The sequence below is a fragment of the Rhamphochromis sp. 'chilingali' genome (genome assembly GCF_963969265.1).
Source record: "Rhamphochromis sp. 'chilingali' genome assembly, chromosome: 2".
NCBI lineage: Eukaryota > Metazoa > Chordata > Actinopteri > Cichliformes > Cichlidae > Rhamphochromis > Rhamphochromis sp. 'chilingali'.
The window spans coordinates 55738306-55751758 of NC_137930.1; the positions used below are offsets into that span (position 1 = coordinate 55738306).

The following is a 13453-nucleotide window of genomic DNA, read 5'->3' on the forward strand; positions in this document are numbered from 1 at the left end:
GTTCAAGATGAACCAATCCGACACTGTATTTTTAATGAATCTGACCATATAACTTCATCTCGCGTAGCTTAAAATTTGCAATGCTGTTTATACTGACTATACTGAATTTGTACTGAGGAGATTACAGCATTCACATAATGCAATAATGATCACATGCTACTATCAACAAGAACATGATACTTTCTATCTTACTATTGATACTTTACTGAGCATTTCATCCCAAATTACTTACCTTTTTGTTTTGTTTTTGAAAAACAGACTCAATACTTGGCAGCAAAGGTTTTTAGAGACATCTTTAGGTTCTAATATTTCTTCTTTACACTTACATATCTGTTGATGGGTTGCAACCTATTCTGACCCAAATGTTGCTTTGAATGAATCTTATGTGTCATTTGAATGTAAATCTCCAAAGAAATATTCAGATATGAGATAATGTAACTGATGGGATGAAAAGTGTAGTGATGCCAAAGTAAAAAGTCTCTCACTCTTTTCTGAGGAAAATACCCCCACCTTTCATTTGAGGGACCAAAATGAAAGTTAACCTTTAGCCCAAATTCATCAAAAAACGTAATAACAGCATGCAGGTTTTCTGATTGACAGTCTATGCTGTTGGTTGTGATACTGAGGAAAAGTCTGTAAAAGATGCTGGGGTCAGATGTGCAGGGCTTCTGTCAGCTTGATAAGCTATGGCAGAAGAAGCGGACAAACAGGGAGACAGGCGGCGTGCTGCTTGAGGATAATCCTGTCTGATATGCTGAGGACCAAAAGAGCTGATTAGCAAATTTCTATATAGCATTAAAATGACCCTGAAATGACACAGTGAACTGTAAGCAGGGGACATAAAAGACTGAGACCTCAGGCAGTGAATAGATGTGACTGTTGAGGTGAAAGTGTTGAATGCAGATGAAGCACTGCATGACTTCACTACCATGGACGAACACACACATAACAAACACAGGGACAGGGTAAAGGAAAAGTAACTCTAAACAGTTATTAATGATCATTTTTTCATGGTGGTCTAATGGAAAATCAATAATTATTAAGTATTTAATATTTATATATATTTCATAAATGTTTCTGGAAAACACAAGAAGCAAAACAGGACTGCAATGAGAGGCCTTCATGCTTTTGCAACTTGAGGTTAAAAGAGAACAAGGAAGCAATTTCATTAAAGGAGCATATTTGCACTATCTGCTGGTGAAGGAGAAAATTGCAGCTGATACAGCATCATTGTGCTTATTTACAGTAAAGGAAAATATGTGTGATTTGATGATGCAAACAGTTCAAGTCTAAAAACAGAATGACATCAGGCAACCATTTTTGTGTTTACTGTAGTGCTTACTTTGTAGGTATCCACATTTAAATTGAATGAAGGGTTTAGGAGTTTCAGCTCCTTAACATGTGCCAATCTCTTTTTAAAGGGACCAAAAGTATTTGGACTCAAAGTCTATTTCATGGGCAGGTCTGGGCAATTCCTTTGTTATGTCATTGTCAATTAAGCAAATAAAAGGCCTGGAGTTGATCTGAGGTATGGTGCTTGCATTTGGAAGATTTTCTTTACTGTGAACAGATAACATGCAGTCAAAGGAGCTCTTCATGCAGGTGAAACAAGCCATCCTTAAGCTGTGAAGACAGAAAAAAAACCCTTCTGAGAAATTGCTAAAATATTAGGAGTGGCAAAATCTGTTTGCTATATCCTGAGAAAGACAGAAAGCACTGGTGAACTCAGCAATACAAAAAGACCTGGACATCCACAGAAGACAACAGTGGTGGATGATGGATGATCACAGAATCATTTCTAGCCCTTCACAATAGCCAAGCAAGTGAACAACACTCTCCAGGAGGTAGGTGTATTGATATCCAAGTCTATCATAAAGAAATGACTTAAGTAATTTCTTTGTTTTTGGCATGATCTTTCTCAAGTGACAGCTCAAACTCTTGCTAAAGTTTTTATACTGTGTGTAAACTGGCAGGTAACTTTCAGTTTTAACTAGATTTTACACACTATGAGCATTAGAAAGTTAAAGGACATCACTGCACAGCGCCACGGTGCCATGGCTCAATAAAAAGGTTAATTATACATTTAAATTGACCCTAATCATTTTTTGTTTTTTCGGAAATAATTCTGTTATTGTATTTCTTTCTAAAGAAAACTGATGTGTTTAGAAATGGCATGCTTTGAAAAAGCATATGAAAGTTTTAACAAAAACTTCATTTTTGTCCCTGTTTTATTTGTCATTTCTGTGAATACAATATGGGTTTATGAGATTTGCAAATAATTATGTTCTATTTTATTTGCATTTTACATAGCATCCCAACTTTGAGGGAATTAGGCTAGTAGTACAAGTTGTTGTCTTATTTTGCAGCACCCCCTCCAGTGATTATTTAACAAGGAAACTGTTATCACTGACATTTTGTTTTTCAGTGTCAAAGGGTCACACTAAATAAAGATAGCCTTAAACATGGAAACTTTCTGCTCTCATACAAACACTGCCAGCACAATTATTATGACAATCTGAGAGACCAGGGATGTTAAATTGTGAGTCACATACAGCCTACATCGATCTTAAGTGGGCCAGACCAGTAAAAGTGCTGTCATCTGTCAGTGAAAAGAAACTGAATTACAACTTGAATCACTAAAATATCTTAATATAAGGGAAAAAGTGCAATTTTAACAGAATGTCTCAGTTTTTCTACATGATAAAGAAACAGCGGTTTAGCTAATAAAGAACTCTTTGGGTTTAAATTGTAAGAAATGTGTCAAATTACAGAAAAAGTTCTAGTAGCTCATTGCCCTGACTGTCCCGTTATCATAAAATAGAAAGCTGGATTAAAGCACAGTCTTACAAAGTTTTTTAATTGATATTATTAATATTTATACTTACAGTAGATCACTGAAAAAAAAATTATATAGTAGTATATAGGGGGGGAGTTGAAATGTATTTAAAAATGTAGTTGTCCTTCAAAGCTATCCAGTGGACTAGATTGGAGTCTTTCGATTATGGTCCCCGGACCTTATGTTTGACACACCTGAATTAGACTCTTCGAAGCAAACTACAGCCCAGTTTCCATGTAAAGCATTTAGGGAGGATGGAAAGTAACAACAAAAAGGGAGCAGGGTTGAGAGGACCCCTTAAAGACCTGCTGTGCAGCTGTGTATTTAGTCCGCTACATAAATCAGAAGCAGCTCCACATCTACAACCAATCGGACTCATGAGTCCACAGTTAAAGTCCTCCAGGGGACTGTTTGCGGTCTCTGCGATCACACGACTTTGCGCTGTTCAGATGGTTTATGACCTATGGTACTCTCGCCGCCAGACGAGAGAATGCTGTGCGCCGATTGGCCCAGACGCCTCGAATGATTCTGCTCGGAGTTTGTACCGAATGAGTGCGTGGATGTGACAATGAGCCTACAAGGTAAGCATGGGGATGGGTTTGTGGATGCTTGTTATATAAAAAGGACCCGAACCCTCAGAATCGATCTCTTATTAGTGTGCCTGAGGGACGCTGGTTAAAATCTGGATGCTGTAAGTAAATATTAATTATCTACATGCTGTGACGTGCATAGCTAACCACCCGCTATCTCCCGCTATTATTTAGTCATTAAATGCTTTTCGATGGCGGTTTGTCGGTTTTGTCTTGGTTTCTACACGTTAACGACGATCAGACTTCTCCCAGTCCACGCATTCGTGTGGAAAACGTACTTGTGTGCGTCGATGTTTTTCCTGTTTTTAAGTATTTGTGGGTGTGCGTCTGTTAGATTGATCTTTAATGTCGATAAAGTTAGTAGGTGAAAACCGACCTGATTTAGCTCCATTTGGTGGTTTCCTAGCTTCACTAGTTTCCCCATAGTAGTGGGTGATGTTGCACTTCTCTTTGTTTTAGATCTGGACCACAACCAGCTCAAACAGCATAGAAAAATCTGCCGTACGAGTTTTTCTCTCTGCACATTTCAAACCATTTGAAAGCCATTTTTTACACTCACTGAAAAAAGGTTTCTTCACCTTCAGTAAACATGAAGCAATGATTGTGAGTAAGATGCAGCTGAAACTTCTAAAATCAAAGGTTTATTTATTCAAATAACCAATGATTAAGGAACAGAGTTGGTACTGAACGCATACCAAGCAATTTTTTGCCCAGATTCCATTAAATTTAATGGTTTACGTTGCCTGTATGTAGTTACATGGAAATTTTGTGCATTTTTTGTGTGAAAACAGGTGTGCAACTTTGTGACCCGTTAGAGCTCAGGTGCATTCAGACCAGAAGCAGCAGTAAGGATGGGAGGTGGAAGCCAGCAGACAGTGCCGGGAGAGCCGGACAGCGGGAAAGCTAAAGGTGTTTACACCTGGGAGGAGGTGCAGAGCCACTGCAGCAGGAATGATCAATGGCTGGTCATCGATCGAAAGGTTTACAACATCACTCAGTGGGCCAAAAGGCATCCGGGAGGGTTTCAAGTCATCAGCTACTATGCTGGAGAGGATGCCACGGTATGTCATGTTTCCTTCAAAATACAATGAAAATATACAGGCCTGTGCATTTATGTTCATATGATTTTATTTTGAAAGAGATCACATGAAACTATCATCATAAGCGTTAATTCATTTATATTTGTTTAAGATTTGTGTTGCCATTCCAATCAAAAGTAAAGTTTATGCCAGTCTGTGAACGACACCTGGGCTTCCCACAACTCCTAACATGTCTCTAAGTTCCTTGCAGCTCTAACAGAAAGAGATTTCCCCTCTGAGGTTTTAGTATACCTAAATAACTGTTCCAGAATAAAATAGCAGAAAGCTCGATAATATGGATGAAAGAACATGAGTAGGTGTAGCAGAACCAGCTACAGCACTGAAACGCTGCTTTCAGGCAGCTGAATTATGATAAACAATGTAATGTCATGGTTTCACAGGCAACTGAAACTTACAGGGAACATCATTTTACTTTTAGCATTTTTACATGTTAGAATTTAGCTGAAGTGAATGCATGATTTATTTTTTTACAATCTGATAACTATTTCCACTGCTACCTAACTTTTTAGTAAATTACAATTTTTTGTTGTGTTTGTTTTTAGGAAGCATTCACTGCTTTTCATCCTGATCCTAAGTTTGTGCAAAAGTTTCTGAAGCCACTGCTGATCGGAGAGTTGGCAACGACTGAGCCGAGCCAGGACCGAGACAAAAATGTGAGCCTTTAATCAAAGTCCCTTTTTTTTATTGACAACATGTGAGTGATCTAGTGTAATAAATGAGAGACAGACGTAAGTTTGATAATTCACTGATCTCTTATGTTAGTTATGAAGTGCTGAGTGTTGGGAACATCTGAGATTCTAGGTGGGGTTTTTTTAGCCACCTTAATGTCTTGTTTCACTGTATGAAAACCTAAAATAGCTCAAATCCAAAATTCTTGATTTCAGAAGTATCACATCAATATATTACAGTTTCAGTTTTACAGAGTTGTTTGTTTGTTTTTCTCTGCACCCAGGCAGCCATCGTGCAGGATTTTGAAGCATTACGAGCTCGGGTGGAGAAAAGGGGTCTGTTTCGAGCTCAGCCTTTGTTTTTCTTCCTCCACCTCAGTCACATCCTGCTGCTAGAAGCCCTCGGATGGCTGACCGTCTTGATGTGGGGCACAGGCTGGATACAAACACTTGTGTGCTCTGTGTTTCTCGCAACCGCTCAGGTGATTCAGACATAAATTTTAAATGGGCCTTATTATGCTTTCCTTATGTTTTGAAATATATGCATACACCAAGTGCATGGTTACATTAAACAGAGACAAAGTTTTAAATAATGGATATCAATAATAATAAATGTGTAAAAGTGAGCCAAAAACCTTCAGACTGCTCTCAATGCACAGTTTCAGTTTCTGTTCTTGCCCCTTTACAATGCCAGTGATGGAAGGTATTCCTAATATGTTCATCACTGACACTGCTCTGGCTGTGAGGACAGAAGCCCCTCCCACAGACTGTGCAAATCTTCTGTTTACAAAAGCTAACCATTCATATTAAAGGGAGCATAAATAATTGTGATTTTAAATAAATAAATAAAATAAATAAATAAAAGTATGAACTGAGATGCAGAAACACAGGACTGATAAAAGACAAACAGTTAGTCATGCATACAAATACATGGTGTTGGAAATCAGGTCCATTTAAAGAGAAGTCTTTCACCCAAAACATTTGTTTTTCTGCTTCTTCTCCAGGCACAGGCTGGATGGCTGCAGCATGACTTCGGTCACCTGTCTGTCTTCAAAAAGTCCAGCTGGAATCACCTCGCCCACAAGTTTGTCATTGGTCATTTAAAGGTAACCTCTCTTAGTTATAATCCTCTCTCCATTGAAATGAAACACAGATACTTAAAGGGTTTTTTTTCTTTTTTCAGGGAGCTTCTTCCAACTGGTGGAATCACCGACATTTCAGGCATCACGCTAAACCCAACATCTTCATTAAGGACCCGGATATCAACACGTTGCACCTCTTCGTACTTGGCCGAACTCAACCAGTGGAAGCAAGTAGCACGAAGATAGTATTTCTTATGTTTTTAAGCACTCGCACGGTCCAACTCGTCATCATCCACTGTTTACCTCTGTGTTACAGTACGGGATAAAGAAGATCAAACACATGCCTTACAATCGTCAACACAAGTACTTCTTTCTTGGTATGTTTTTTAAGAGTCATTTAAAAAGAATAATAACTACAACTTTTTAACGTTGCACCTTTTTTATATATTTATATATATATATTTAAATATAGTGGGACCACCGCTGATCATTCCAGTTTTCTTCAACATTCATGTAATGCAGACCATGGTATCCCGGCGTGACTTGGTGGTAGGTGTATATAATAATATACTGACTGGGTGTAGTATATTAGATTGCATATAGGCATTTTCCATTTGATGTGTCAGATTGAATTTTGTATTTGATATTACAGTATTTAAGAGAAACATTACAGCAAAAAAAAATGGCACAGAATAGAGCATATGTAAAAATAAGATTATAATTAATCATGATTGTCATAATTAAAAAAGAAATTACATAAATCATATAAACTTTCTTGTCTTGTGAAGGATCTGGCTTGGTTCATCTCATTCTACCTTCGCTTCTTCTCCTCTTATATACCCCTGTATGGCCTAGTTGGCTCATTGGTGCTCATAAGCATAGTCAGGTAACTATTTAAAATAAGAAAACATTGCACTCATTAACAAATGAATTGTTACCAGTTAACAGACTTTGATGCCTTATATTGTCCATTCCTTTCAAAATATATTGTCCTTGAGCTGAGATGCACCATATTTTGCTCTATATTGCTGGAATGTGTGTGGAAAAGCCTGACTTTATTAGCAAACATTAAACTTAACATATTTGACCGCTGTATACCTAATAAAGTACACTGCAATAGAAAGTGATTCCATTTTTGGTACCCTTTGGCCACGTTATGTATCACCTCAATATGATATTGTTTTTAATGTTACAGGTTTTTGGAGAGTCACTGGTTTGTGTGGGTGACTCAGATGAATCACATACCGATGGACATCGATCATGAAAAGCACAAGGACTGGCTGACCATGCAGGTACCTGTATCACTTTTACAAGGTTGTATAAAAGTTTTGGACACTTTAAATATTTTCTGCATTTACCCAATACTCATGAACATCCCAGATCACAAACATCTGTTTACACCTTCCCTTATATTTACTAGGACCTTATTAACTCATTTGCACTCTTTTGACTCATTCTGTCATTCAGTTACAATCCACCTGTAATATTGAGCAGTCCTTCTTCAACGACTGGTTCAGTGGACACCTCAACTTTCAAATCGAGCACCAGTAAGTGAAATTTGAAACCTGTCAAAAACTAGAGCACGACTGTGTAAACTGAAGTACTGATAATAATTTAACAACATTAATTCTGCATTTAAAGATATAAAGTCTCTATTATAAAAAAAGAGTTTTAAAGAATAGTCAGAAGACTGAGAGATGTAATTCATCAGGCATGGTCACAGGCACACATTAAACTCAAGCTACACCACTTAACCAGTGGTGAACACTATTCGGATTTTACACCCATCCATAGTGAGCTATCGCCCATTTTTTCAAACAGAATTTTTTTTCTTGCAGAACTACACTCACTGTTTGCACACTTATATGTTACAATGATTTTACGTAACAAAATATGCCACAATGCAACAATTACAAAAAAATCAGCTTCCGTTTCTTTTCTTTTGCAAGCTTGTTTCCAATGATGCCGCGGCACAACTACCACCTGGTGGCCCCACAGGTCCGTGAGCTCTGCGAAAAACACGGGATTCCGTACCAAGAAAAAACTTTGTGGCGAGGCTTCGCTGATATTGTCACGTAAGTACAATGATAACAGAGCATGAAAATGGCTGTAAATACAGTATATGACTCAGTCTTCTTTTATGGAAGGACTGCTTACCTGACACACACACTGATGGGCTGGCTATTTTTTGTTCTGACTTCCTCATTCAGGTCACTGAAAACCTCAGGGGACCTCTGGCTCGATGCATATCTCCATAAATGAAAGACTGTATTTTCCTCCACTGGTGTAAAAAAAGTGTTTTTCTCTTTTTCAATAAAAATCGACTGTATCTGTTTGAGTCAATGCCGTGGGAAAGATCCCTCTTATTGTTGTAACAAAGTCTTTGTTTGGTTTATAGATGATGGGGTTTTCCTAAGTTGCCTTAACAGTATCTTGATCAGCAGCAATGTGATGATAACACAGCTCTAAAACCTACCTGTGACTTATTATTAGCATTAGCATCACCAGATGTAAAAGAAAACTATCTGAATGATTAGACACAATCATTTATATAAACTACAAAACCTTTGTAAACTGTTTGTTATCGTTTGTGAAACTACTTTAAATGAATGTAACTGCTTTGTAACATGCTGTGCTCTTTCTATAGAGAAACCATTACACTGCAATACCACATGAATAATTTCACTGAGACCAATAAATCAAACTAAAAACTCTCTAAAGTTTTCTGTTCTTGTTTATATAGGGCATGTTATAACAAGGGAATAAACATAGTGAAAGATCACCACACTGCATTAGTGATCTGTCACTCAAAGATCTGCTTTGCCTGACTCAGGAGTCACTGCTTGTTTCACATTGTTTAGTGTTATTAATCTTTGAATATTGTCAAAAATTGCAGACACATACTGTACATATACATGGCTCACTGGGATATTGGGATACTGGAATATTTCATGCAACTTCTTTTCTTTGCTGTTAAGATTTTAGGTTTAGCTGGGACACATTACTGCTCGTTTCCCTAATAAGAACTGATCTGATTAGCATTTTCATTTCAATTTTAATTCTACATTTGTAGAATATCTTTAAAAGCGTAATAGCATACATAGATGCAGCATAGCTTTGTGCTAAATGCTAGCAGGCTACATGTGTGAGGAATTTTGCATGCACAAAATGATACGGAAACGACATATTTTTCAAATGATGAAATATCTTGAAATATATCACCTACAACTTGTATTTAGTTTTATGGTGATAATGATCATCTTATTGGTCATGAACAGGAAGGGAGTGGTCCTACTGGTTGACTCCCTCATTATAAAGGCATGTTTGGGATCTCCCTGTCGCCATGACGCTAATAACAGTAATATGATCAATGCTATGACTTGCTGACGTCTTCACATGTTTTCCTGGTTTTTATAGCCATGGTTACAGCTTAAAATAGTTCTGAACTCAAACGCTTTCATTCATTTCTTCACTTCTCAAGGATCCAACCAACCAATGACAAGAAAAGGTTTCTGTACTTCACACAGTACAGTAACCTGTACTGTATCGTGAGCCAGGTGAGCTACTATGTCACTGATGATCTGGTACTCAATACTCAGTGTCTACAGCTGCAGCATAGAAAGATGATGGAAACAAATCTCATCTGATTACCACACTGGAGGCATCTGATTAAGAAACACATCCCCAAGCATTGATAAAGAAACCTTTACCCTTCTCATTAGCTCGTATGTTAGATAGTAATGCTCTACACTTCTCTGAATCCATTATAGTACATCTTGATAACATGCCTCAGCTGTTCAAAGCAGATAAGATTACAACTCAAGTCAAAGTGACATGAACTCACAAATTACGCAAACCTGAAGAAAAACTGAAAAACATGAACTCTCCTGCCAGCTGGGTTTGCTGTCACCAAATAAACTAGTTTCTGAACAAATACTTCCCAAAAAGAGTTCAAATCCCATAGAGCAGACCCAACCATATGATTTTCTTTTACTGTTCTTCCACCCTGCAGCATTTTGGGTGGGCTGAATCACCCAAGATACAAATGGAGTTGAATGTTGTAGAGCATCTGTCAACTTAGTGAACTGTGGCAAGCCACTAATGAGCTGTGAGCACAGTAACTTGAGCATGATGCAGATGAAAGGAGATGCAATTCATTTCAAAGATGTCTACTTTCGAATTATCAAGTTATATTATGTGAAACACTTCAAAAACTCTACCCTCTTGTGCCTAATGTGGCTCTGTTGCCTTGCTGCAAATGGCCACTGAATTCAGGTATTCTGATCACTTCCATGCCTACAGATGTATAAAATCAAGCATCTAGGCATGACGCCAACAATTTAAATAGTAAAATTTCCTTGCTTCTACAGTAAACTGTTTGTAGTATTATAAACAAGTGGAAGTGATTGAGAACAACAGCAACAAAGACATGAAGTGGTAGACCAAGTTAAAAGACAGAACAATGTCAGTGGATGCTGAGGCGCACAATGTGACGAGGTCGCCAACTTTCTGCAGAGTCAGTCACCACAGACCTCCAGACTTCATGTGGCCTTCAGAATAGCTCAGTGCACAGAGAGCTGACGCAGTGGTGAAAAGCACACCGCCAGTGGACTCTAGAGCAACGGACATCACACGTCTCCATCTGGCAGTCTGATGGATGAGTCTGCGTTGGCGGTTGCCAGGAGAACGGTACTTGTCTGACTTCATTGTGACAAATGTAAAGTTTAGTGGAGGGGTGATTATGGTGTAGGGCTGTGATCAGTCCCTTATTTCCAGTTAAAGGAACTCCTAATCCTTCAGCATACCGAGACATTTTGAACAATTTCATGCTCCCGACTTTGTGAGAACAGTTTGGAGTTGCCCCCTTATTATTTAAAGATGACTCTGCACCTCTACACAAAGCAAGGTCCATAAAGACATTGATAAGTGACTTTGGTCTGGAACAACTTGAGTGGCCTGCACAGAGTCCTGGCCTATAGATAGAACACCTTTGGGATGAATTAGCGAAGAGAATGTAAGCCAGGCCTTCCTGTCCAACATCAGTGTCTGACCTCACAAATGCACTTATGGAAGAGAGGTCAAAAATTTCCATACACACAATCATAAACCTTCCCAGTAGAGATGAAGCTATTACATTTGTAAAGAGTGGGTCAACATCATGTTAACAGACAAGCAAATACTTTCGGCAACATAGAATATGAATTCATCTTTTTTTACATCTTAATTTTGTCTTGCAAGAATTAGAAATGAAGAATAAAAAATTAACAAAATTCAAATTAAATCAACTTCTCACACTGTGTCTCTTACATTTCTGACCCTAATGGTTAAACAGGAAGCCATTACACAAGCTAAATGCTAAGAGCCATCGATGTAAAACAATCCTTTAATAAGATTAATACAATAAGTAATCAGTTTCTGTTGTCTACATCTTATCATCATTAGATCTTGTGTTAACCCTGCTTCTAGCAACAAACACCATTTATTTATAGATCTCTCCAAGATACTGTCGGTCTGCAGCTTCACTCTGTGTACCAGATGAGTCTGGGATGGTCTGAACTATTCCTCTCAATATCCACACACTTCCAGGGGATGAAAGCTTAATATTAGCACCACATCTTCAGGATTACAATGACTTAAAGTATTTGGGCTTATATTGACTGTTGTTGTTGAAGGTTCCTGGTGGCATACTGGGCTCATGACCATGCAAAAATGTAAATAAGTTGGAAGCTTCTTCCCAAACTCTCAACTGATAAAACAATAATCGAGTGTGCTAAAGCCTCTTTCCAAACCTCACCGAGACAACAGTGAGTGTATTGGTGAGCACAGGTCCCTGTCATCAATACCAATAGCATTCAGTGACTCATCCTGAAATGATGCTGTGCACTCTAACAAAAAACGGTTTTTGTTTTTATTCAGGTGTTGCACAGCATGGGGTGGGATATATCAAACGTTATGGTTAAGCTGTGCTTAAGGAACTTTAACACATTTATTTATTTTTTCTTCAAACTGGCTCCACATAACAGCTTTGCGGTGTTTAAGAAAGATTTCTTTTAATCAGTTCTCTTGTCAAACTGGCAGCTCTTTACTCAGTCTGGAATTTTTAGTGTTACATTTCTCAGCAGTAGAAATGTAACACGATCAACATACTGACAGCATAAACTACCTGTCTTCCTGAGACATTGCTTCCTCGTCATGACAATGACTGTGTTTTGTAGGCCTACCGATTTACCAGCAGCTGTTTTGTTTCCACATTGAGATTGGGTTGTCTCGGTAATGAGATGTCTTATCTGTAGAATTTATGCTTTCATTTTGCACAGGTCTGTACTCCACGCAGCCTAGGAGAGTCTTCACCACAAAGACAGCACAGTCAGCCAAACTTGCTCTGCACTGTCTGTGTTCTTTGATTTTCTAATGCTGTTTGTGGTACGTTTTCCTCCTTTTGTATGGCACTATTGTCATGTTTCTATGGTTATGCGTTCCCTCTTTAAATTTCACGTCTTCTATTGTGTTACAACAACAAGTCAGAATAAACACACCATCTTCTGAGTTTTTCAGGGCTTAATCAGTATAAGTGCTAATAATTGTTACCTGATCTCCATAATGCTTCTGAAACAGTCACTGTGTTTCCTTGAATGCTCTGTTTAGTGTCATGTATTCTTAATTGCAAATAAGGGATTATGTTTCTCCTGCAGTTGCATTTTCAGTACTCTGCTCAATGGTTTTTTCAAAAGCTCCCATAAAGGATCTGTAGTGGCTCCCCCATGAAAACTGAAACATCTCTAACAGGCAGCTAAGCCTGTTTCTATTGATCATACTTTTCTAGAATACCATGACTGTTTTTGTCTGTCTTGACCTTAAATCCTGTGAATTTATTAACATTTATGTAATCTTGGCTGTGGGATGACATCTCTGTTCTTTTTCCTTTAATTCTTCCTATAATTGAAATTCACAGAACAAATATTTTTGAGCCATAGTAACTTGCCTCATTCTCCATCAATATTCTTACTTGAGCTTTCTTTTCTACAGTAGCTGCTTCTAAAGCCAACCTTTCGAGCTACTTCTATTAATAATTCTGCATCATTTTTTTTTCTTCAGACACATAATGTCTTACTTACCTAGTGAGGTCTTCAAACTCCATGACAAAAGCAGGAAACCATTGTGCATATAATGGTTTACA

The 13453-nt window shown here is 38.0% G+C and overlaps 1 protein-coding gene across 4 annotated transcripts; it reads left to right on the forward strand.

Moving 5' to 3' along the window:
• The first annotated feature begins 3279 nt into the window (after positions 1-3279).
• On the forward strand, positions 3280-8989 carry LOC308392240 (acyl-CoA Delta-4 desaturase-like). 4 transcript variants are annotated; one of them, XM_080875204.1, is made up of 13 exons: positions 3280-3417; positions 4218-4487; positions 5069-5179; positions 5479-5676; positions 6199-6300; positions 6378-6503; positions 6593-6653; positions 6749-6825; positions 7065-7162; positions 7472-7568; positions 7744-7823; positions 8226-8351; positions 8487-8989. In XM_080875204.1, the coding sequence occupies exons 2-13, from the start codon at positions 4278-4280 to the stop codon at positions 8536-8538; spliced, it is 1338 nt and encodes a 445-aa protein (XP_080731330.1). In that variant the 5' UTR covers positions 3280-3417; positions 4218-4277; the 3' UTR covers positions 8539-8989. The 4 variants fall into 4 exon arrangements, with proteins under 4 accessions (XP_080731330.1, XP_080731332.1, XP_080731329.1 ...); XM_080875206.1 differs by having other exon boundaries at positions 3300-3417; positions 4242-4487; XM_080875203.1 differs by having other exon boundaries at positions 3411-3527.
• The last annotated feature ends 4464 nt before the right edge of the window (positions 8990-13453 follow it).

What these genes read in the sequence shown, in the direction of transcription:
- LOC308392240 (XM_080875204.1), top strand. Translation starts at nt 4,278, where the DNA reads ATGGGAGGTGGAAGCCAGCAGACAGTGCCGGGAGAGCCGGACAGCGGG. An exon ending in TATCCCGGCGTGACTTGGTG is followed by an intron (nt 6,826 to 7,064) that starts GTAGGTGTATAT and finishes TGTCTTGTGAAG; the next exon opens with GATCTGGCTTGGTTCATCTC. An exon ending in GTGCTCATAAGCATAGTCAG is followed by an intron (nt 7,163 to 7,471) that starts GTAACTATTTAA and finishes TTAATGTTACAG; the next exon opens with GTTTTTGGAGAGTCACTGGT.